The sequence below is a fragment of the Lipotes vexillifer genome, unplaced genomic scaffold, assembly GCF_000442215.2.
Source record: "Lipotes vexillifer unplaced genomic scaffold, Lipotes_vexillifer_v1.1 scaffold937, whole genome shotgun sequence".
In the NCBI taxonomy this organism is placed as follows: Eukaryota; Metazoa; Chordata; class Mammalia; order Artiodactyla; family Lipotidae; genus Lipotes; species Lipotes vexillifer.
In genome coordinates, this window is record NW_006795975.1 from 1,450,696 (window position 1) to 1,476,057 (window position 25,362).

The window sequence follows — 25,362 nt, forward strand, 5'->3', positions numbered from 1 at the left end:
TCTTTCCCTTCCATCTCATTTCCTTTTTCTTAACTCCTGTTGTTTTCACATGTGCCAGTGCACATCCCACATAAACCCTTGCCTTCGGTTCTATTCTCTGGGGCACCTGAGCTAGAACAGAGAAGATGTTTTTGTAAATAAAATAGCTGTGATAGAATTCCAGAGAAACACCTATAGGTTAGGGTTTTCAGTTCAAAGGAAAATATTAGACTTAAGGTTTAAAGTCAGAAGGGATGTCAGAGATCAAGTTCAATTCGCCCAGTTTTGAGGTTAGATAACTACAGCCCAGAGAGGTGAAGAGACTTTTCTTTCCTGGGTTACCAGTAAATTCATAACACAGTCAGGACTAGAACACAAATCTCACGCTCCAGGACTTGTGTTCTTTTCACCTTGTGATTTGTCTAAGGATTGCTGTGTTGCAGAGCTAGCACCATCTTCTTAGAAGGCTCACTCTCTTTTGGGTTGTCTTGGGTAAAACAAGTCTTTGCTTGGGAGCACTACAAAGGGCAGGTGTTTGTTCAATGTTCCTCTGGTTATGAGAGAAATATGTGACCTAGATGTTACCGTTTACTATAGTGGAGGGAGTGCTGCAGGTTAGCAGTTGTTGACTGGTTTGGTCTGGTTTTCCATTATAACTTGATGTCTGGAGCACCTACTACCATAGTTTTCTTTGTGTATTGTCTCTTTGGGTTATGCTTTCTTAAAATAGACTATAATTAGAGTTCGTCTGCTGCATTTGCCTTGGTTGCATTTGGTGTTTGTGTGTTTCCAAGTGTTGTTGCATTGAAATACTGCTCTTTTTACTTAGGGCTTAGAGACCATATGATACACTTGGTAGCTTAAAGAGTTTGCTAAATGCCTTTGGCCAAGGCCCAGTTTCAAATTTCTTGGCATTATTGCCTGCTTTAATTTCGGTTTTTGGGCTTTTTTTTGCCTGCTTTAATTTTGAATTTACATTTCAGAATCTTTATTAATAGTTTCAGAGTATCACAGGACTTGAGTATTTTGAAACCACCGGTGGCTGGAAATTTTTTGATGCTCTTCCTAGAGTATTTATCGCTTTGGTGGAGATTTTGTCTTAAGCAAATGGTTCTGGGTAAAAATAAACTCACTTTTTCTTCTGCAACTCTTTTTTTATGTGTAGGATGTCTCTTAACTGACTTGAATACTGAGCTATTTTTTAGTATTACTATTGAACTTCTCCAGATACATTTAAGTCTTTTTCTTTTTCCAGGTATTAATGGTACGGTTTGCATCATTATTTGACGCAAAGGAACGTACTGTCACCTTTTTAAGTGGAAAGAAGTATAGTGTGGATGATTTACACTCAATGGGAGCAGGGGATCTGCTAAACTCTATGTTTGAATTTAGTGAGAAGCTAAATGCCCTCCAACTTAGTGATGAAGAGATGAGTCTGTTTACGGCAGTTGTCCTGGTTTCTGCAGGTAAGGAAGCTGGTTGACGGTTGTGTGGCACCTGGACTATAGTGACCAAGTGGGGAGAAGGTGGCAGCTGGCCAGGTTCTGGCAGGCTGTGTAGAGGGGAGAGGGCCTTAGGAAATATGCTAAACTATGAATCTGTTAGTTTTGCATAATTAATTTTTTTTTTTTTTTTTCATGGCAGTGAAAGTTAAAAGTGCTATATAGGGATAAAAGGATGTTTAGATCTGGGCCTCACATATACCACTCTTAGTCTTTAGCTTTTGTTCATAATTTTTTACGAGTCTAAAGTGTTATTTCATGGATTTATTTTTTGGAACATTGTGTATTTCTAGGTAGATGGTTATAATATGAATCTAAGTTTTGGTTAAAATATCATGTGGGTTACTTGAAAATGTTACAAGTATCAAGATGTATTACTGTGTTTTGTTACAAAAATCAGAGAATTATGAGTTGTAGGCTTTCACCCAGCTTTGCTACTGAATTTTCTGTGTGACTTGGTAAGTAATTTTCTCTCTTTGGGTCTCGGTTTCCTTATCCTGTGAAAGGAAGGGATTGTACCATGGGAGCCTCCAAGATTGTTGAATCCTATCATTTAATGTTCATTTATATGCGTCATTGATGGTGTTTCCCAATTTTCCTGCCACCTTGCATTATATTGCAGTTATTTCTGACCAAAGTATTTCAACTCAGACAGTACTTAGTAAGGCAGAGATTATTCCCCATAGCAAATTGGAAATTGAGACAGTGACTTTCTTCAGGACATGTAAGAAAGTGCCAGCCATTTTTAGGTATCGCTAACTTTATTTTAAACCATTTGTTGAGAATTAGACAGTATTTTTCTTTTTTTTTTTTTTTTTGCTGTACACAGGCCTCTCACTGTTGTGGCCTCTCCCGTTGCGGAGCACAGGCTCCGGACGCGCAGGCCCGGAGGCCATGGCTCACGGGCCCAGCCGCTCCGCGGCACGTGGGATTCTCCCGGACCGGGGCACAAACCCGTGTCCCCTGCATTGTCAGGCGGACCCTCAACCACTGCGCCACCAGGGAAGCCCTAGGCAGTATTTTGATATGACTTACTTTAAGTTTCCCATTTGCTTCCTACTGTGTAAAACACCTTGTGCTGAACACTGTGAGGGTTGTAAAGTATAAGTTGTGGCCCCTGGTTATGTGGCTGGACTGTAAGTCAGTAACTCTTACATCAGCGATCCTTAAGGAGAGGAAGCTCTTTGTAGATCTTAAAGGGCCTGTTGCACGTCAGTGGTATAAAAAACTTACGCCATTTGCAAGCATTATTTGGCTACCTTTTCTGATCAGCTCTACCTGGGTAGCTAAAAATGCACTTAAGGGAATAGTTTGGATGGACTGTGTCAGTGAGGGACGCCTGTTAGTAACCTTGTAGTGCTTCTTGCACTTACCTACCATTTCGCAGTCTCTTCATGAGTAATTAGTAATGGTTTGAATTGTCATCAGATTACTAAATCTTTAATTGTGAAATAAAGGTAATCCATACTTGGTAACTTCTTTATCTGATGAATATGCCTTAAGTGCCAGGTGCTCGGGGGAGACAGAACAAGCATTAAGACACAAGCTTTGTGTTCCATTTGGAGAGACAGAACCAACACAGAAAGCTTTGTGTTACTAAACTGCTTGGTTCTGACTGAGGTAGGTAGGAGTTTAGGAAGGAGGATGAAGTCATCTGAGAAGGCTTTGTGGGGAGGATGGGGTATTAGGTTTTCCCAGCCAGAGGCAAGGGATGGCATGGGGCGGGGCCAAAGCCTGGGGTGCACGTCAAGGAGGAGGGGGGCAGACGGCTAGGGGTCAGGGGAGCACCAGGTTACAGAGTGACAGCTGTGCGAGCTGAACGGAAGAGCTTTACCTGGAATACGGGGCAGTGGGAAGTCAGTGTAACTTTGTAAGTAGGGGAATGATCTGGCATGAACAAAGCCATGCTTTCACCTTAGTTCTGCGTTTCTGCCCTGGGTGGATTAGACAGGTGAGTCATCAGAGCTGGAGAGTCGGGTCGAGAGGCTGTTGAAATAACTCCAGGTATGAGGCAGTGGAGTGAACTCTCCTGAAATAGGTTGTGGCAGAGGAGGGGGGGAAGGAGGGACTGTGTCCCCGAGGTAGTTCAGGGGAAGAAAAGAAGGCCAAGGGGTAAAGGGAGCTCTCTGCCGGCCCGTGCTACTCCAGTTGTATTTTCCACCAGGAACGTGATTTTATGTTTCAAATTTTAATTTCGAAAAAGACTTCTTTTGTTATCTGATCGTGAGAATAATATGGGTTCTTTGAGAAATTAGAAAACATTAAGATGAAAATAAAGATGATAATATCACTACCAAGAAAGACCGCTGTTAGCATTAGGGGTCTGCCTCTCTCCATTCACCCATCCGTCCATTTGTCCATTTGCCTGCTTATTGATAGGTGGTACCAAAGGGGAGAGACTGACTGTAAAAGATGGTAAGGCATTCTTGTGTTGTGTTGTGTTTATATATGAAGATACACAGGCAACACAGCATGCATGCATTTTTAAATGTCGAATTTAAAGCTTTGTCACTTAAAAAGAACTGTTGTTGTTTTTAAAGGAGGAAAATAAAATTCCATGACTATAGAAGGGTATAAAATGGAAAGCCTTCCTTCTTCTATTCCTAGCCTGTCCTTCAGAGAACTAAATTTCTAACCATCTTTCTTTTTAGTTGTTCTGATGGTTGCTGACCCAACTCTAAATACTATGCTTGTACCTCTTTTTATTTAGTAGATGTAACTGATAAATAAAAGTTCCCTCTTGGGGCTTTCCCTGGTGGCGCAGTGGTTAAGAATCCACCTGCCAATGCAGGGGACACAGGTTCGAGCCCTGGGCCAGGAAGATCTCACATGCCACGGAGCAGCTAAGCCCGTGCGCCACAACTACCGAGCCTGCGCTCTAGAGCCCATGAACCACAACTACTGAGCCCACGTGCCACAGCTACTGAGCCTGTGCTCTAGGGCCCCTGTGCCACAACTACTGAAGCCTGTGTGCCTAAAGCCCATGCTCCACAACAAGAGAAGCCACTGCAATGGGAAGCCCATGCACCGCAACGCAGAGTAGCCCCCGCTCGCCGCAACTAGAGAAAGCCTGCACGCAGCAAAGACCCAATGCAGCCAAAAATAAATTTTAAATAAATAAATTTAAAAAAAAAGTTCCCTCTCACTTTTCCCCCTCAATTTTTATGTTTTATTTTTTCTGCTACTTTATTGGTTTTATTTATAAATTTAACATGCTCACAGTCTTTGCTCACTCACTCTTTCATAACCTCTCAGATAGTTTAGATAGAATATTCTCACCATCCAGGGACACACGGCCCTCCTTTCTCCACATCCTGGCTTCTTCTGCACTAACATTTCTTCTTCGTTGTCAAGAATGAAAATGTTTACGTTCTGTTCTGTAAATGTGGCTATTTCCCATGCTTTATTTATCAGTTGATTCTAAACATCATTGAACAGTCAAACATCAGCATTCGTAGTAGTGTGATCACGTGACTAGTGCTCTTAGTGTTCACACGGTGGGACTGAAAGGGTAACAAGGCAACATAGACTCTCCCCTAAGCCTGCCCTTCCTGAAGGGCATGTTCCAGGGTCAGATAACAAATGGGTTATTTATTTATGTTCTCTGTTAACTGTTTAGAATTAAGCAACATTATAGTTTGCTTTATATTCAATATGGCTTTTTTTTTTCTTGGAATCTACACTTGCCTTCTGGTTCTTGTTCTCTTCTGGTGGTGCTTGTCCGAAGAAATGCTAGTTAATGATCTCATTACGTAATTTTGTCTTCACAGCAGACCTTGGATGTGAGCTAGGACATGTTATCCTGTTACGCCAGGCAAGGAATTTGAGGAACAGGGGGCTTGAATAATTTGCCCAAGGTCACATTTTTCATAATGGGCTGATCAGGCATTTGAACTCCTGTTAGTCTAGCTTCAGAAGCCTTCCCACTCTACCGCTTGTTAACAGAATAGCTCTAGCTGCTAAGGGAGAGAGCAGGCTCAAGCATGGTATTTATTTGCCTGTGAGATTGGAAGACTTTTGATACCATGGAGAGAAGAGGAATTACACCTGGAAGGTAAATTCTTTTTCAGGTTGTGTGTAATGGCCGCAGTCACTTCCAGCTGAAGATGAGAGACTGGCCTGTGGGTGTGAGACCAGAGCTCTCCTGGATGTAGGTTTCAGTTGTCCTCATGGAGGCTTCGTTGAAGGAACTTAACTTCCATCGTGTAGGAAGTGAATATGCATCAGGAGCACAGTTGGTGAGGAGGACAAGCTTGGGAGCTAATTAAGGAAGCAGAAAGCCATATCACGAATTAAATCCTGCAGGTAGTAGTACAGCACTTAGGGCATCCTTTGGAAGGTGAATTTCCATTTCAGTCTGTGCCTCTAGTGTTGCAGTTTCTAGAGGATCGTTGTTTTATGATCCAGCTAGATTTGTAGTTAGGTCCTCTGGCCTTCAAATCATGAAAGCATGGTTTTAGAAAAATTTAATATGATTAACATTTTTAGGTACAGTATAGGCATCTGTTTCCCCGAAGGGGGTTGACTACATAAGCATAGGTCACCGAAACACAACATATTCACTGGAGGACCAACCACGTATAATACTAACTCAAATGTCCTTTCCCACTTCCTGTCTGTTTCTTTCTTTGCCATCTAGATTATTTTGTTTGTGGGGACCACCATCATTTTTTCCCAGTTATTGTAAATTACTGATGATACAATGTAAACCTATTACTTTCTTCTGTCCAAATATGAGCTCTCTAAAGGAAGGAATTTTGGTTTGTTATGTTCACTGCTAATTCCCTAGTACCCATCACAGAATTAAGTGTTTGGTGAATGAATTAGTAAATTGCAAGGCTGTTAAAGAAAACAATTACTTGAACATTAAAGGCAAGGAGAGTCTTGGAAGCATGATTGAAAGCTTTAAGTAGGTTTGCAGAGATAACCCTTACGCTTGTATGGGCAGAGTCAAGTGTCAAAAGAGATCTTTTGTCCATCTCACAATTTTGTGTGATAAATCATGACTCCCTCCGCCCCCCAGCCAGTAGTCAACATTCAATTTGTCTCTTTTCCGGTAAGAATTAGCACACAGTTGTAGTCATAATCCAAATTTTATTAAATGTAATATAAAACTATTTTCATCATTTTTTCCTGCATTTAAGTTAGTCAGAATTTCCCCCTCTTTACTATTAAATTTTACTCCTTGTTCTGAGTGTTTGCATTGCAAGTAACGTTTTTCAGCTATCAGTTATAATGTAAGACCTCCTTGATTTCCTTGTAAAAAAAAAATGAAAAAAGGGTGTAAATGGCCAGAGAATTTTGCTTCCTTGGAGAAGTCCTTTTCTTGTTAATTACAACCCCCTATACTTGGAGCCATTGAATATTTCCTGTGCACTACGGTGTCCTATTGTAAAGGGAAGAAATGACCCATGCTGATGAAAAAAGTCCATGGCAAACAACATAAGTTCGGCTCATTTGAGGATACTTTCCTTTATTGCTGGTTTATGCTAAATCACTAATTTATTAACATTTTTGTATGATGAGTTTAATAAACACAGTATGCTAAGTGAAAGTGAATGCAAGTTAATATAACTAGGTAATAAATTTGCAAACTGTGTTATCTACTACTGCATAACAAATTACCCGAAAACTCAGGGGCTTAAAAATGCATACGTTTATTATCTCTGAGAGTCAGGATATGGGTGCCTCTGGCTCAGGGTTTCTTAGGAGGTTGCAGTCGAGCTGTGGGCAGGCTGTGGTCTCACATGAAGGCTCCACTAGGGCAGGATCCGCTTCCAGGCTTATTCACGTGGTGGTTGGCAGGAGTCATTCCCTGCAGTCGTTCCTGGCACCTCAGTTCCTGGCTGGCTGGCGGCTGTGGACCACCCTCAATTCCCTCGCACTTGAGCCAGTTGATAGAGCATCTCACATGGTGTCCGGCTTTCCTCAGGGCAAGCGAGTGAGAGCTTGCCTAGGGTGGAAGCCACCGCTTTTTCTACAATGTTTTATTCATTAGTAGTGAGTGAGTCTGGCCCACCCAAGGGAAGAGGGATCCACTCGTGGGCCCCAGGTACCTGCCACCTACGGTGACGTGCCAGTGTGGTATGTTCCACATGAGATGAAAGTACACTGCTAGACCACATGACCCATTTGGTTTTGCCAATCAGAAGCAGTTGAGATTAGATAGCGTCTAATTTTAAAAGTCAGAACCTCTAGATTTTTGTGAGCAGATCCCTAATCACTGTAAAGAATTTTGATTTATCAAATGAACTGTGTGATATATATTTTTATAACAAATAGCTACAAAAGTTTGCCTTTGGGATTTAAAACATTGTCAGTTATCTTTTGCCTCTGTTGCAGTGTGTAGAACCCTGTTTTGAATTCACTGAGGAGGCCGACAGCGCGGACTATGTTTGTGTTCAGCGCTAATAACGTGTGCTCTCTTCCATCTCGCTCTCTTCCTCGCTCTCCCTCAGATCGATCCGGGATAGAAAACGTCAACTCTGTGGAGGCTTTGCAGGAAACGCTCATCCGCGCCCTAAGGACCTTAATAATGAAAAACCATCCAAACGAGGCCTCTATCTTTACAAAACTTCTTCTAAAGTTGCCAGATCTTCGATCTTTAAACAACATGCACTCCGAGGAGCTCTTGGCCTTTAAAGTTCACCCCTAAGGCCTTGGTTTACTTAAACATGGACTGATTCATGCTGACTGTATATTTCGTGCGGAAATGCTTATTTACGTGTGTCCCATACGTGGAGGTAGGAGAGACCTCTAAGACAGCATCAGACTGCAGGCCGCCTCTGTGACCAGGCAGCAGCTGTTTGTTTGAGATTTCTTCAGCCATGCTTAGACATTGACCGCAGTTCCCCGGTAGACCAGTCAGCGGTGTTGCACTTAAACTGGAGAAGTTACACTGAATTATAGTCACACTGAATGTTAGACTTTTTCATCTGCCAAAACCAAAAACCATTTTGATCTCCCTGTGGTACAAATACAATGCACAATCACAAGTATATGAGGACTTAAAAATTAATCCTTTGTGGTGGAAGTTCTCTTGTAAGATGGAAACTTGATTTCACCCCAAGACTGTTTGATCTGGTGTTTGGAGACTTTGCAAGTTAGGAAGCCTCCTTGTCTGTGCTCCATTCTGCCACCATGAAAGTACGTGGTCCTGGACAGGCTCGCTGGTTGTGGAAAATGAGACTTGATCGTGTTCCCAATGCCCCGCCTCACAGAGATGCTGACGAATGTCTAGAAAGCGTATTTACCTCCTGGGAGATAGGCACTATGTAAATACGGTAAAAGTTTTGTTATTCTAATTATTCATAATAATACTCTTTTTATTTCTATGCATTTCTGAGAAATCATTTCACAGTCCACACCAATCTATTATTCAGGGTTCCTGCGTATGTGTGGGTTATCCTTCTGGCACACACATATTCAAAGTTTATGGGTACATTAAATACATAGTATGTGTACATAATATCTATGTGAATATAGTTATATATAAATATATTTCTTCACAATATTTTAAACTGTGAAGAACTTTATCATACAATAAACTTAAAGCAAGAGGTGTCAGAAGACCCAAATTAGGTGCGTTCTACCTGTTGATGACATAACCATTGCTTTAAATCTTTAGATAGTAGAGTAATGAATTTATGCTCTATTTTTGTTTATCTAAGCAACACTTAATGTACAAGTGCAACAGGCAGTTGAGTCCGGATTTCAAAAAACATGTATTTCAGAGTTCATCTTTGGCAGAATCTTTGGTTCAGGTACTAGTTGTTTAAAAGTTCATTCAGATTCTTACTTTGTGCTAAGAAAGTTGCATTGCTGCCCCTTACACACATGCTGTAGCTTGACGATAAATATTTGGAGTCTTTCTGGAGAACCAACCAGTGTTTAAGAAAACTGTTCAATATGTTGATGTGTGCCTGTGTGTGTGAGTGTGGGTGTGCAAGCGTGTTCTGGATCCACTTGGGTTTTTTTTTCCCCTAAATAACACTACAGGGATTTTGTCAAATTAGATTTAATGTATAATTTGAAAAATCATTTAGTGTGTGACCTACAGGCTTAGAAATGGCATAGTCAGAGACATTTCATCCATATTTCTGATACTAGGCTTTATTAAATAGATAAGATCAGCCTCTTTATGGCAGTTGGAGAAAATTGCCAAAAAGTTGAGGATTTTATGTATGTTTTTCTGTTGCCCTGGAAGATAGCAATTAATTGGATTTTGGGGTAAAATTGCCTTCTATATAATTTTTGGATTGAATAAAATTACAAAAACAAAAATATCCCATTTTACTATACTCAGCCTGTTACTTTAATGACATGTGAGCAGAATGCCTTATTTTGTAGTTACCTTGTTTAACTTGTTGCTACTGGGACTTGAATTTCTGTGGCACTAGTTAAGTTAAAACAGAGTTAAACCCTCTCATTATTAAAGAGGAAAGGTGATGGTGATGTCTGTAATACAATATAAACCATAATCGTGATTTACCTTAGATAGGTATGACTTTTATGGGATATATAGTATAGTTTTTGTGAACTCTTTACATGATACCATTATCTTTTTATAATTTTTTTTTCTAAGATAAATGCACAGTTTTCTTATATGGGGAATAGAAACAGCTTTTTTGAAGTAATACTGAAAACCTCAAAGATCATGTTGTTTCTTAATTTTTGCCTTTTGCATAAGCCTCTTTATAACATATATCTTTAAAACAGTTACTAAGTCTTTAGGAATGTGTAACCAGAACTATGTTAGTATTGCTTATAAAACTTTAGTTAGGTTCAATATATACATGTATACATCTATATATAGGTATATAGAGATTTGCATTTTGTCTTGTAAAATTTTATTTGAACAAATTCTTCCTGTAGGTAATGGGAAACAAAATTAATAGTTCATATGCCACTTGCAGCATTTCTGTATTTGAAAATAGCCCAAGATTGAAACTTCTAATTCTAGAATTAAACCAGCAGCCTATTTTACAAGCACATTCTTTGATTGAGTCATTGGTTATAAACCTACTAAATGCAGAGAAGACGACCAGTTTAGGGAACTTCTGAGTTGGTGGGACACTGTTGATTAATGAACAATGTACTGTATGAATTAAGTGACGCTTTAACTCTGATTTTACATTTTAAAGTTAACATATGGGCATTATGTCAGCAAACTTAAGGGCATTATGTCAGCGAGCTAAAACATTTTTTTCCTGTGCTTTTAATGTATCTCTTTACATGATCTGAGAGAGGGTTCAAGCCTTTAGAGAGAAATAGCTGAGGAAAAGGGGGGGGACATCTTCTTGGGATGAAGCTTTTCCTTATGGCGATGGTTTAATTACAGATTCAGAAATTAGAAGGAAATTTCAGTGGATTAAATGTATAGCTTTCGTAACTACATTTCAAGAAATTACCATTGTAACTTGATAAGATATGATTTATTTTATGTAAACATCATTGCAAAGCAAGGTGTAGAAGCTCAGCTAGATTTATTACTGTGCACGAGAGTAAGTACCTATCTCAGTTATCCTTTTCCAATATAAAGTTTGCTGAATGTACAAGAAGAGTTTATCACTTAGGATATAGAATTTTTTAGGGGCTGGGGGGAGGGGCTCTGTCAGGAAATTACCTAGAAACAAAGATTGTCTTGATTTGATCTGAAACATAAAACTTGAAGCTATTCTTGAACTAACATGGAAAAATAAAACGGCTATTGTTTTAAGAAAAATGATAGAACTATACTGTTGACAAGATAGGAATTACGTTTATTTTCTACAAACTGTTATTGATGAACACATGGATAATATCTTCCTCTTTCTGAAAAGTAATCTGTACATGGGGGGAGGGAATAATAAATATTATTTCTAACCAGCTGTGGTTTTTGGTATCTTTTCTATCCTGACTTTTTGGGAAGACCATCTATAATTTAACTTACTGCTTTCCCTGGAGCAGAGCAGGGTCTCCTATGCATTGCACAGATCTCTGATTCAGTGGGGGGAGGGGGCATGTCCGTATGCAGGGCTGTTTTAAAAAGAAGACTGTTGTAGGCTTTGTTGAGAGATTCCAGCAAGGATCGTTTTTCTGTAATGCCAGCTGAATAGTGGTTTGCCGTATTTGATAAGGTGGTCTTTCTGGGAAGGAGATGGTGAGAGAGGAAGGGGTAGGGAACCTGATATAGCTGAGACTCAGCCTTGGCTGGGATAAGGAGCCTCAGCAGGACCACGACCTCCTTTTCCCTTTCCCAGTGGTGCCCCAGCCACTGGTGGGGCAAAGTTAAGGTAGTTACTTAACTCAGCACTCCCTGCGGTTGTTTCCAAGACCAGTAGTATCCACTACTTTTCTGTGAATATTAATCGATGTTCGGTGGGAGAAATGGGCTTCTTGATTAAACAAATGTGGCAATACTGGGTTAACCAAGGTTACTGAGATGTCTTTGTGGCATTCCTAGGATGTTTCTTTTTGGAATAGGAACTTCATTTCCATGCTGGGGTTGAAGGTGCCCTCTTGTCATCTCTATGCTATGCCCTTTTTTTTTTTTTTTTTTCTGTGCTGAGCTCTTCTGAGGGCTCCTTGGAAAGTGTGCTTTCTGGAGAAAAAATCCCTGTTAACCCACTTTGGGTTTTCATCAGGATGTTGATCATATTCTGTCGATTATTGTACAAATTTGCATTGTATTTTGCCCCTTTTTTGCACAGTGTAAGAAACATTGAGCTCTAAATAAATGTGTGGTTGATGGAAAACAAAAGAGATTAAAGTCCTTCCAAATTTTGGGAATGCTACAGCTGAGTAAATGAGTAAAGACAGCCAGTTCACGGATCTGGTTTTAGTTTTTACACGCATTTCGGCCTGTTAAAATTTGTTACATTTGCTTTTCTTAACTCTTACTCTGTCTAAAAGTGTAGGAAAACTCTGTAAAAGTCAGAGTTACTTTTCACAGTGTGAAAGTTGGTGGCTTTGGGGTGATTTTCAGACACCAGCGTAGTAGATCCACTTAGAGCAACAGTGCATCGAACGGGTGTAGGATCCATAAGGGCAGTCTCCGAGGAAGCTCAGAACCTCTCCAGAACGCATTATGTGCGGCACATTCCCCAGAAGGTAATCATGCTCTCAAAATCAGCATTTCCCCTACATTTTTTTTTTTTTTTTTTTTTTTTTTGCGGTACGCGGGCCTCTCACTGCTGTGGCCTCTCCCGTTGCGGAGCACAGGCTCCGGACGCGCAGGCTCAGCGGCCATGGTTCACGGGCCCAGCCGCTCCGCGGCATGTGGGATCTTCCCGGACCGGGGCACGAACCCATGTTCCCTGCATCGGCAGGCAGACTCTCAACCACTGCGCCACTCCCCTACATGTAGCCCTCCCCCTACATTTTAACATAAATTACTAAAGAGGGTGAGATCAGTGTTTTTCAGAAAACTCAATACAAAACACCTGGGGTGAATATGGCGTTCCTAAATCTTTTTTCTCCATTTTCCTTACTGGTGTACGTAGAATTGAGTGGGATCTTCTGAGGTCTCGAAGGTAAGCGGTCTTCTCTTCTGTTGCTTCATTTTTCTCTGAACCCTCCTTACCCTTAACCTCAGCAGTTCCCCCCCCCTGCCCCCCATTACTTTGTTGCTTTGCTTGTAAATTTTCATCTATAATTTTCCCTCCTACGAGAGGCATTTCATTTCCTGAGAGATTCTGCAGTTAAACACGAGTAGGGTAGTTTCCAAAAGTGGAAAGCACCTACACTTCCATTCTCTTGATCACCTTTTTGCCCCTCCCCTGCCCCTGCAATTGCTGTTCTTTTTCTAAACTGTTTTATCTGACAGGATTTTTGAGGAATAGACTGATGGTTTAGTTCTTCATTACTTATGTTTATTGAACATCTGTGTCTCAGGATTTTTATTTTTTTTTAATCCAAATGTAAAGGGAGGTTCCATGAAAATCCAGCGCGCTAATCCGGACAGCGTTGTGAAGTTGTATGCCGGTACAGCAGGTGGCTGCCAGTCACGGCACTTGCACTGGTGGCTGCCAGCAGCTCCTGTTCTAGCCGTGCTGTGCCGGGGCCAGCTTCTGGGGGCTCCTGAGGTCTGGTGTGACATATTCAGGAATTTAGGGACCTGGTTGTTAGAAACACAGCCATTATTAAAAGTTAAATCATATAAGCTTACAGTTGAGTTATATTTGAAAGAGAATACTCAAAGCTCGCCTCTTCCTAATTCTTTTAAGTTTATTGTTAATGCTTTATGTGTATGGTGGGTTATGTGTATGGTGGGAATACTTCATGACGCTGTGTTCCTGCACGTCTCTTCCCAACTCCCTGCCAAGGGATTATTTATACCGTGAAAAGCTGCACATGCTCTGAATCACGGCTTGATTTATTGTTTTGTTGATTTTCTAGACTTAAGAAAGTGATGGAGAAAATGTTAATAATACAGGTTAAAAGTCTGTTGCCATTAACCATTGCAAATGGCACAGAGAAGTGAAGAAATTGTCCAGTAGTTGAAAACTATTATCTGATTCAGCAAAGAAGTTTCTCATCTCACTGATAAACAAGTCAAGTTCTAACATAGTTCTTACTGTTTGTTTTGTTGTATTAATGTACTTAAAATATCAATCAACATTCATGCCAGAACTATACTTGTTTTGTCAGTTGCAACTCTGGCAAAAATAAAAGAATGCATTCTATGAGAATTAATTGTTTATATGGAATTTACAGTAAAGAGTATTGTACGGTTTATATGTTGTGTGCTGCGTAGCCTTTCAGTAAGAATAATACATACATACACACTCATACATATGTTTTTCCTTCCCAGGGAGCTGGTTGTTAAACATTAGCAGCACACCACTATTGCTTAACCCCAAGAGGTGATTCTGAAACCAGCGTTCAGAGGTTTCAGTAACTTATTGAAGGTCGCACAGCTACTGAGTAGAGAGTCAGATTGCAAAACCCAGGTATTTGGGCCTTAGAATCTGTTCTCAGCTGTTATGTGTAACAGAGAGGCACTGGCCTTGGGGTCTCCTTGGCAGAGTGGTTTTTCGTAGGTCTACTTTGATCTCTGCAGATGTGGGTTGTTTGGGAAGGGGTAAAGGGGAAGCTCTTAGGCAAGGATTCAGTACATAATAGTCCAATGTTATCCCCCCAACCCCTAAGTAAAATTTTCTCTCTGTAAAAAGGGTAAACTCAAGTGGCTGCAAGACTAAATGAGGTGTATTAAAAACTTTGCAGACAGTGAAGCCTATACAGACCCTAGGTCCCTGCCATTAAATAGAACGAGGAGAAAGCGGGAGTTGTCCCTGGGGCAGTGAGGCGCCCTGCAGGGTCCTCTCCCCGCTCAGCCTGGGTGGTGGGTCTCTCACAAGCCCTCTGGGCTGGAGTCACTGAGGGGTGACTCTTGATTTAGGCCTTCTCAGCTAGAAACTGCCCTGTCAGTAAAGACTGACTCAGTGATGACCTCAGCCTTCAGACACTGCTTCCTCAGGAGAATCTGAAATACGGGACAGCAGATAACCGAGTCTTGTATCTCATCACCGGTCCCCCAGACGAGAACATACAGGGAGGATCCTTAGTGTTCTAGTTGGTGCCGGCATCGTCCAAGGTGCGCTTCTACGTCAGAGGGCAGGAATCATTGGCTTAATGCTTCTGGACAGTAAAAATTACTTCCGTATCCTCAATGGTCTCTAGAGGTTCCCTTTCCCGTCCTGGGTTCAGCGCTCCTCTGCGAAGTGAGGGGATTGAACTACGCCCTCCAGCATCCCTTTCAGGGCCGACCTCTGTGATGTGATGGTACACAAACAATACAGTTAAAAGAGAAAGAAGGGCCAGAGTGGAGAATGTGTTGGGGATTGGGGTGGGCAGAGACCCTGCAGCTAAAGGGTGACATCTCACCTACCTTAACCCAGGGTGAACTGGCGCCCTGCCGGCCTGCCGTCTGTCCATGGTCCTCCCTCGCCCGCCATTAGCCCCGAGTCACCTCTCAAGGCTCAGGGGCAGAAGTGTGCCGGGGAGGGGGTTGTGTTGAGGAGTTTCCCTTCCCCCAAGTTTCCTGCGAAGCTGGAGGAGGGGACCCAGAGCAGGAGCAATGTCAGGAGCGCCCGGCAGGGGGCGCCGGGCTGACCTGTCTGCTCCAGGCTGTCCTCAAGTGCTAGGGGAACGCGGGATGCTCAAGACCAGACCTTTCCTGCACAGCAGCGCTTTCCAGTTTTTGATCCTAACAGAAATGTAGGTTTTTGTAGTAAAAGTGTAAAAGAGCGTGAAGTTTTTTGTAGTTGATTCTCTTACCTCTTCCCCTAAATCCTTTTTTTTTTCAAGGCAAAACCAGACCAAGATTTATTTCCTCATTTTGGAATACCATTCATTATGGCAAGGACATCTGTGGTTTTTGAATTACAATACAAAACACCTGTGTCAGTTCAATGATGTAGCTGCTAGGAGTCTACATATGGGTTCAAGCAAATAAACATTTCATTGTGTCATCTCGTATAGTCAATAACACATTAAAATTTACACTATATCATTGTAATTTATATTATTTGTGGCAATCATAACTATGTAGTTAAAATGATTAGAAACTACTTTTTTTTTTAATGTGGCATTGCATTTTATTTATTTACTTATTTTTAATTTAATTTTTTAAACATCTTCATTGGAGTATAATTGCTTTACAATGGTGTGTTTGTGCTTTATAACAAAGTGAATCAGTTATACATATACATATATCCCCATATCTCTTCCCTCTTGCATCTCCCTCCCTCCCACCCTCCCTATCCCACCCTTCTAGCTGGTCACAAAGCACCAAACTGATCTCCCTGTGCTATGCGGCTGCTTCCCACTAGCTATCAGTTTTACATTTGGTAGTGTGTATATGTCCATGCCACTCTCTCACTTTGTCTCAGCTTACCCTTCCCCCTTCCCGTGTCCTCAAGTCCATTCTCTAGTAGGTCTGCATCTTTTAGATTCCTTATATATGCGTTAGCATACAGTATTTGTTTTTCTCTGACTTACTTCACTCTGTATGACAGACTCTAGGTCTATCCACCTCATTACAAATAGCTCAATTTCATTTCTTTTTATGGCTGAGTAATATTCCATTGTATATATGTGCCACATCTTCTTTATCCCATTCATCTGTCGATGGACACTTAGGTTGCTTCCATGTTCTGGCTATTAGAGCTGCAATGAACATTGTGGTACATGACTCTTTTTGAATTACGGTTTTCTCAGGGTATATATGCCCAGTAGTGGGATTGCTGGGTCGTATGATAGTTCTATTTTTAGTTTTTTAAGGAACCTCCATACTGTTCTCCATAGTGGCTGTATCAATTTACATTCCCATCAACGGTGTATGTGGGTTCCCCTAAATCCTTCTAACTTTACTCCAGCCCTCAAGGAAATCAGAGAAATCTTTACACTGTAAAACCAAAATTTCACCTACTGTCACTTTCCAACACCCTTAACTGGTGAAGTCAAAAGAATTTTACAGGGAGCACCCAGACACCTACCACCTGTATTTTACCACTATTTTGTACTTGTTTATTACATATCTATCCATCAGTCCATCTTGGGTTTCAAAAAAATAATAAAGTAAATTGCAGTCATCAGTAAACTGCCCCCTAAAATTTTCAGCTTGCATATAGTTTGCTAGAGTTGAATATTAATTTACAGTTTGTTCTTTTGATGTAAAATTTGTAGACAATGGAATGCACACATCTTTAGGTACATTCATCACTCTGTTTGACAAATGCAGTCTCCCTGTGCAACCCGAAACCCAGCTGAGGTATAGAACATTACTGTCACCCCAAAAAGTCCCCTCAGACCCCTTTCCAGGCAATCCTCACCTCTACGGAGACAGTAACTAAGCTCTGATTTCTTCTACTATAGATTAGATTAACCTGTTCTAAAACTATATGTTCCTTTTTATTGCTGAATAGTATTCCTTTGTATGGACGTACCACAGTTTATTTTTCCTATTGATGAATATCTGGGCTGTTTCCAGTTCGGGGTTGTTATGGATGAAGGTTTCATGAGCACCCCTTTGTATTGGTAGTAGCTCTATAGCACAACTTGACCCTGGGGTAGAATTAGTGTTAGGCTCCAAGAGTGCGGAAAGCAGCACATAACGGAAAGCACGAGAAACAGAATTAAATCATAAATGAATCCTTTTTGTCTGAGGTCTCATAGAAAGAGCAGTGCATCAATTAGAAGATGCTTAAGACCTATCGAAAAGGGAGTAAAACAATAAGGATAGTTATTACTTCTTTCCTGCTAAAGACCTCTGGAGGCAGGGCAATTCCAGGCTGGTTCAGTGGCTCCAAGTGCCATCAAGAACTTGAGTACCGGGCTCCCCTGGTGGCGCAGTGGTTGAGAGTCCGCCTGCCGATGCAGGAGTTTGTGCCTCGGTCCGGGAAGATCCCACGTGCCATGGAGCGGTTGGGCCCGTGAGCCATGGCCACTGAGCCTGCGCGTCCGGAGCCTGTGCTCCCCAACGGGAGAGGCCACGACAGTGAGAGGCCCGCGTACCGCAAAAAAAAAAAAAAAGAACTCGAGTACCCTTCACACCCATTAGATTGGCTATCATCAAACAAACAGGAAAACAAAAAAAGAAAGTAAGTGTTGGTGAGGGTGTGGAAGCATTGTGCACTGTGGGTGGGAATGTAAAATGGTGCAGTTGCTGTGGAAACAGTATGGCACTCCTAAAAATAGAATTGCCATATGATCCAACAATGCCATTTCTGGGATTATACCCCAAAGAATTGAAAGCAGCGTCTTGCAAAGGTATTTGTGCATCCACATTATAGCAGCATTATTCATGGTAGCCAAATATGGTGGAAGCAACCCAAGTGTTCACTGACGTCTGAATGGATACACAATATGTGGCACGTGTACGTGCAATGGGAGTATTATTCAGTCTTAAAAAAGAAAAAATTCTGACACATGCCACAACTAGGATGAACCTTACGCTGAGTGTAAGCCAGTCACAAGATGACAAATACTGTATAATTCCACTTATATGAAGTACTTTAGAGTGGCCACATTCATAGCGATAGAAAGTAGGATGGTGGTTGCCTGGAGATGAAGGGGAGGGGCAGGATGGAGAGGCATTTCAGAGTTTCAGTTTTGCAAGATGAAAAAAGTTCTGGAGACAAAACTATAATTCAAAAAGATACATGTACCCCTATGTTCATAGCGGCACTATTCACAATAGGCAAGACATGGAAGCAACCTAAATGTCCATTGATGGAAGGATAAAGAAGATGTGGCACGTATACACAATGGAATATTACTCAGCCATCAAAAAGAATGAAATGATGCCATTTGCAGCAACATGGATGCACCTAGAGACTATCATAAGTGAAGTAAGTCAGAAAGAGAAAGACAAATATATGATATCACTTATATGTGGCATCTAAAATATGACACAAGTGAACCTATCTATGAAAAAGAAACAGAATCAAGGACATAGAGAACAGACTAGTGGTTGCCAAGGGGTGGGGAGTGGGAGAGGAACGGAGTGGGAGTTTGGGATTAGCAGATGCAAACTATTATATATAGGATGGATAAAAAACAAGGCCCTACTCTATAGCACAGGGAACTATATTCAACATCCTGTAATAAACTATAATGGAAAGGAATATTAAAAATAATGTATATATATATATATATATGTATAACTGAGTCACTTTGCTGTACAGCAGTAATTAACACAACATTGTAAATCAACTACAAAAACTGATAAAAAAGTTCTGGAGGTTGGTTGCACAACAATGTGATTGTACTTAACACTACTGAACTATACACTTAAAAATGGTTAATTTTATGATATGTGTATTTTATCACAATTAATAAAAACAAAACAAAACCCAGGAACTTCTGATCCTTCTTTGTCATCTCGTGCATGTTTGTAACATTGCAAGAGGGCACCACCATCAGGCATCACAACAGAAGCACTGTGTCCAGAGAAGAAGAGACCTTCCTCTTGATTATTAGGGGGGAACCTTTCTCAGGAGGCCCCAGCAGACTTCACGTCTCAGCTGCCACTGGCCAGTTGGGTCTCATGTGGCAAAGGAGCCTGGAAAGCTGGTATGTAGTGTCTTTCACCCTCTGTAGATAGCAGCAGTCTCTCCCAGAAAGAACAAGGGGTTGGAGAATGGCTGTCGGGTAGGCAACCAACAATATTGTCTTCTGCATGGAACCCTGTTAGGGAGGAAGGGTCCTCCTTTGTGAGCTTATCACTGATAGCTACAATCAGTCATGCCCAGAGCAACATCCTTGTTGATGCAGAAATGATGCTCTTGGCTTACCTCTAATATATGCAGGGCTGGGGCAAAAATACAAACGAAGGCCACTAGCCTGTCCCTGTCCTTTGCCCACTCCCGCCTTTGTTCCATAGCAAGAGGAGCTATTTTTTCAGGAATTTTGTGAGCCTTTTGACTTCACATTGGTATCTTGAAATTGTCCCCAGTGGGAGTGTTGATAGCTGTGGAAATCAGTAAATGCTACAGTTTAGGGCTCCTTCCACCCCAGGTACCAATGCACTGCTCAGCCTCTCACACACCCTGGCTCCTAGGTCCAAGCTCTGCTCATCCCCCTTCACCATCCCTGGGGCCCAGAGCTTTGGATACTGGCAGTGTAGTTCGGCTGTGTCATCCAAGGAAAGAGGCTTGTGCAGGCCTGGGAAGCAGCCCAGGGCCATTCGGGCAGGGGGTTCAGATCTGGAGCTGATCTAGAAGCTAGGATGGGTTCTGGGCATACTTGGCCGAGGAGAGGGGCACAGCCAGAGGAGGGATTGTCTTGAGACTTTAAAGTGTGACTTGGGGGTAGAGGCCCAGTAAGTAGCTTGGGTTGTAGGGAGGGCAAGAGAGGAATTCTTTTGTCCCCTCCCTCCAGTCTTCAGCCTCTGGCTGGATGGGAGAGAACACCTCTGTCCCACATCTACTCTCCTGACGACCTTCTCAAGGCAGGTGTAATAGCGAAGAAGAAATCTGACTCCATATTAGATCTGTTTCTTTAACTTTTGTATTCTATTGCTTCTGCTTTGAGTTAAGAATGTTGCCTAGGGACTTCCCTGGCGGTCCAGTGGTCAGGGCTCCACGCTTCCACTGCAGGGGGCATGGGTTCGATCCCTGGTCGGGGAACTAAAATCCTGCATGCCGCTCAGCGCAGCCAAAAAAAAAAAAAAAAAAAAAAGAAAGAATGAAAGAATGTTGCCTAGAGCCTGAAATATAGAGCCCATTCTCAAGGCTCTGACCTTTGAGGGTATAATGCTTTTCCATTCATACAGAGATAAAAAGCAGAATAGAGAATAACATTTGTCTTGGAAGTTTACAGGAACATCGTGACCTGACCTACATGGACAGCTGCAAGAACAAAGGATTCTGACACCAAGAAGTCTGCAACAACCAACCACGCCCCTTCCTCACCTGGCCTTTAAAAATGCTTTGCTGAATCCCTTCGGGGAGTTCGGTTTTTTTTGGGCACAAGGCACCCATTCTCCTTGCTTGGCTCTACAATAAATCTTTCTCTGCTCCAGACTCCGATGTTTCAGTTTGGCCTCACTGTGTGTTGGGCACACGAACTTGGGTTTGGTAACACAGGGAGGATTGAACTGCATCCCCCATCTACCCTCCTGACGACCTTCTCAATGCAGGGAGGATTGCCAGTCTTATTGATCAGAACCCAGGACCCATTCATGGCCGTGTTTTAGTAGTGGACAGGGTTACTGTTTCCCAAGGTTTGGGATTGCTGCAAGGTGCAACTTTTTGACTGTGTCCTCCAGTGGGGTGAGCATACCTGGGCAGCTCACCTCCTGTTCCTGCACCTTGGTGTGAAGCTCAGGTTTGAAAACTTCCCGTTTCAGTCTCGGGGCAGGTAGGAAGCAAGAGGTCTCCTGTCTTGATTCTGCCAGATTAGATATAGCCCTTATCTTGAAGTTGTACCCCTAAAACAGTGGTTCTTAGGGAGGAGTGCTCAAACCAGCAGCAGCAGCAGCACCTGAGAACATGTTAGAAATGCAGGTTCCAGGGAATTCCCTGGCGGTCCAGTGGTTAGGACTTCTCGCTGTCACTGCTGAAAGCCTGGGTTCGATCCCTGGTTGGGGAACTAAAATCCCACAAGCCGTGTGGTGTGGCAAAAAAAAAAAAAAAAATTGCAGGTTCTAGAGTCCCCACAGAACTCCTGGATCAGAAACTCTGTAGCTGGAGACTAACAGTCTGTTTTAAAAAATCCTCCAGGCGACTCTGATTCAGCAAAACAATTGCGCACCACTACTCTAGAACAGGGGTCCCTAACCCCCAGGCCGTGGACTGTTAGCGGTCCACAGCCTGTTAGGCACCGGGCCGCGCAGCACGAGGTGAGTGGCGGGTGAGTGGCGGGTGAGTGAGCGAAGCTTCATCTGCCGCTGCCCCATCGCTCCCCACTGCTCGCGTCACCACCTGGACCATTCCCCCTCCCTGTCCCGTCTGTGGAAAAATTGTCTTCCACGAAACCGGTCCCTGGTGCCAAAACGGTTGCAGACCGTTACTCTAGAATATAGCTCGGAGTATTAGTTTGCTAGGGCTGCTGTAACAAAGTACCACAGACTGGGTGGTGACAACAGAAATTCATTTCTCACGGTTCTGGAAGCTGCAAGTCCGAGATCAAAGTGTCAGCAGGGTTGGTTCCTTCTGAGGACCGTGAGGTAAGGCTCTGTCCTGGCCTTGCCCCTGGGCTTCTAGACGGCCGCCTCCTCCCTGTGTCTTCACAACATCTTCCTCCCGTACTTGTCTGTGTCCAAAATTTCTTCTTCATATAAACATGCCAGTCAGATTGGGTTAGGGTCTACCCTAGTTACCTTGTTTTAATATGATTTACTCCTTTAAGGACCATATCTTCAAATATGGTTACATTCTGAGGTACTGTGGCTTAGGACTTAACATATGGAGTTTTGGGGGGACATGACTCAGCCTGTAACACTTGGGAAACCTGGTCATATAATTTATGTATCTGTTTCCCCTACCCCCCCATTCCCCGACCATGAGCTTATAGAGGTCAGAGATCGGGTCTTCCCTGGTTTTTATTTTTTGGCCACACCATGCAGCATGTGGGATCTTAGTTCCCTGATCAGGGATTGAACCCGTGTCCCCTGCAGTGGAAGCATGGAGTCTTAACCACTGGACCGCCAGGGAAGTCCTTCCCTGTTCTTGTAGCTTGAGTGTCTTACAAAATGCCCCAGTAGGCTTTCAATAAAGGTTGTTTAAATTGATTGACTATTGGTGGAGGAGCTTTTTGATGTTTTATTGGCATTATAATCTTTTTTTTCTAAATAAATAAATTTATTTATTTTTGGCTGCATTGGGTCTTCGTTGCTGTGTGCGGGCTTTCTCTAGTTGCGGCGAGCAGGGGCTACTCTTCGTTGTGGTGCGCGGGCTTCTCATTGCAGTGGCTTCTCTTGTTGCGGAGCGCAGGCTTCAGTAGCTGTGGCATGCTGGCTCAGTAGTTGTGGCTCGTGGGTTCTAGAGCACAGGCTCAGTAGTTGTGGTGCACGGGCTTCAGTAGTTGTGGCACGTGGGCTCAGTAGCTGTGGCTCACGGGCTCTAGAGCACAGGCTCAGTAGCTGTGGCACACGGGCTTAGTTGCTCCGTGGCATGTGGGGTCTTCCTGGACCCGGGCTGGAACCCGTGTCCCCTGCATTGGCAGGCGGATTCTTAACCACTGCATCACCAGGGAAGTCCCCTGGGTTTATAATCTTAAAATCTCTTTTTGGTGTGCAAAGCACACATGTCGAAGCTTAGTAGGGTCTTAGGCCTTTATTCAAGCAAGTATGATGTAGCACACTTACTGGCTGAGGTCTTACCCCTTCCTGTTGCCATAGATTTCTGAATTGCCTAATCCGGCTTGCTTCTTTTGTGCAGTGTGTGTGTACTGGGAACATTCTTCTTGACATCTAAACTCTCTCAGAAACTTGCTTGTTTGTTTTCTTCTTTTCTGTCTGAGAGCTTTTGAAAGAAAAAAGAAAAAAAATAGCCTGCTTCATTCACACATGGCAAAGGATTCTAGGTGTTTGTATTTTTCAGCACTCAAAGCCAGACTGTAATAAACAGATAATTGTCATTGAGAGGTAGCACACTTTGTTTGCTAGGGATTTTCTATTGTTGCTTTTCAATTTAGTTGACAGAAGAATTACAGGTTGCCATGGCAACCTATCTATTGCCCAAACTGCCTGGGCTTTAAAGACACAGACACCACATTTGGTTTTATTCCATAGAGCTGACATTGTTATAAAACAGAGCAGAGCAAAGCGAATGCGGAATTAGGGCAGACATCCTGCTCCGGTCTCTCTTTCCTTCCCTTCCCTCTTGTGGTTTCTGTGTTTACCAGGCCCCTGAATAGCCCAGTGTTAGAAATTGTATAATTTGGTCTCTGGAGTTCTTTCAAGAAAACAACCAGGTTGCTGTCTCCCAGGCAGTTTTGTTACTTCTGTTGGTAACAGTCTGTGGGACTTAAGAAGTTTTGGGGGTGGCTGGCATGGATGTATTAAACTCCCGCTCCAATCCAAGGCTGGACACATGAGAAACTTCTGTCACTTCTGTGACCACACTTCCTCCATTCAGGTAGGACATAAGAGAAGCCTCCAGAGAAACGGAAGATTCTCAAGACATTTCCAACCTAAGGGGAGCCAGAAAGGCCTGGCGGATCTGGGGACCCATTCTTGATTATGCCAAGAAATTGAATTAGCCAACTAAGCTTGAGAAAACACTGAAACTTCTGGCAACTGCTCTAGATGGATTTTCTCACTCTTCTGAGCTTTGCGCACAGTCACTCCTGCATTATGTTACAAAGCTAGTTATAAGAGATCCTGCGAGACCAGGGAAGGCTGATTCATCTGATACGCTAATTCCAGAGCATAGCTTTCCAGGAGGCAAGGATGAGAAGCGAAAGAATAAAATAAAATCCATCCATAAAACCCACCCTTCACGGCAGAAATTGTAATTGCCTGCAGTTTGCTGGCTATGAAAGTTTAGATTTTACCGGGATCTATTTATTTTCAATCTTGCTTAATTTCTTTTCAGGCTTTAGACCATTGTTCAGTGCTGACTTTTATGGCTGCTTTCAGGGAGGCCCGGCTTTTTGGTGCAACAAGTGCTTTCTTTCATTGAGAAGGTGGGATCCGCTAAGGGAAACTTGGTTTCCCGCTGCCCACCCCCCCCACCCCGGGCATGGGGGTGATTTTGGCTTTACCCTGTGACTTCTTTGAGAATGCAGGGCAATTGACCCAGTTCATGAAATGGATGATGACAATAGCAGGAATTTGGGCCGGGGAAGGACTTTCAGACCATCTGTTGCAAGGGTGCTCAGGGTTTTCTCTTGCCAGGACACCTGTAATGAGTGTTTTAGTTTGCATCCTCCTAAAAGCCAAGGACAGGAAGTTGGGTACTGGGAAGGGATGCGAGGAGGCAGAAGTGACCAGGAAGAGCCGGAGAGGGACAGGAGGGAAGCCCGTACAGGGTGTGCTCGTGAGCTGGCCGCCACACCATTGTGTTGGGGACCATCTGAAAGTGCCTCGGAGCTGTCTCCCCAGAAGGACAGGAAGTTGGGTATTTACCCGCAGACTCTGTCTCTTCTTGGTTGGGGGTTACCTTAGGACTGAGCTCCTTCCCATACCCCAGAGAAAGCCCTCAGGCTATGAGACAGAGCGGCCTGAGCCCCTGCAGTGGGTCACTGTCAGCAACCCCGGAACTGCCCTTTATACTTGGAGGTGGACCCAGACGTGCACCATGGCAGCAGCAGTGTTGGCCTCAGGGTTAACTTTTGGTTACATAACAGATTTCCGTGGGAGTATCCGTAGTAACTGGGGTGGTTTTAAAGTCTCATTTGCAAATTTTTGACACACCTCCCATTGAGACGTGGGGGTCTATGGATTCTTTTC

The 25,362-nt window shown here is 42.9% G+C and overlaps 1 protein-coding gene across 1 annotated transcript in view; it reads left to right on the top strand.

Moving 5' to 3' along the window:
• Positions 1–11,348, top strand: part of NR1D2 (nuclear receptor subfamily 1 group D member 2) — a 26,825-nt gene extending 15,477 nt beyond the window's left edge. Inside the window, exons 7-8 of the mRNA XM_007468060.1 lie at positions 1,235–1,445; positions 7,940–11,348. Coding sequence (XP_007468122.1) covers positions 1,235–1,445; positions 7,940–8,136 — 408 coding nt within the window. The 3' untranslated portion in view covers positions 8,137–11,348. The remainder of the gene's footprint in view (positions 1–1,234; positions 1,446–7,939) is intronic.
• Positions 11,349–25,362: the final 14,014 nt, after the last annotated feature.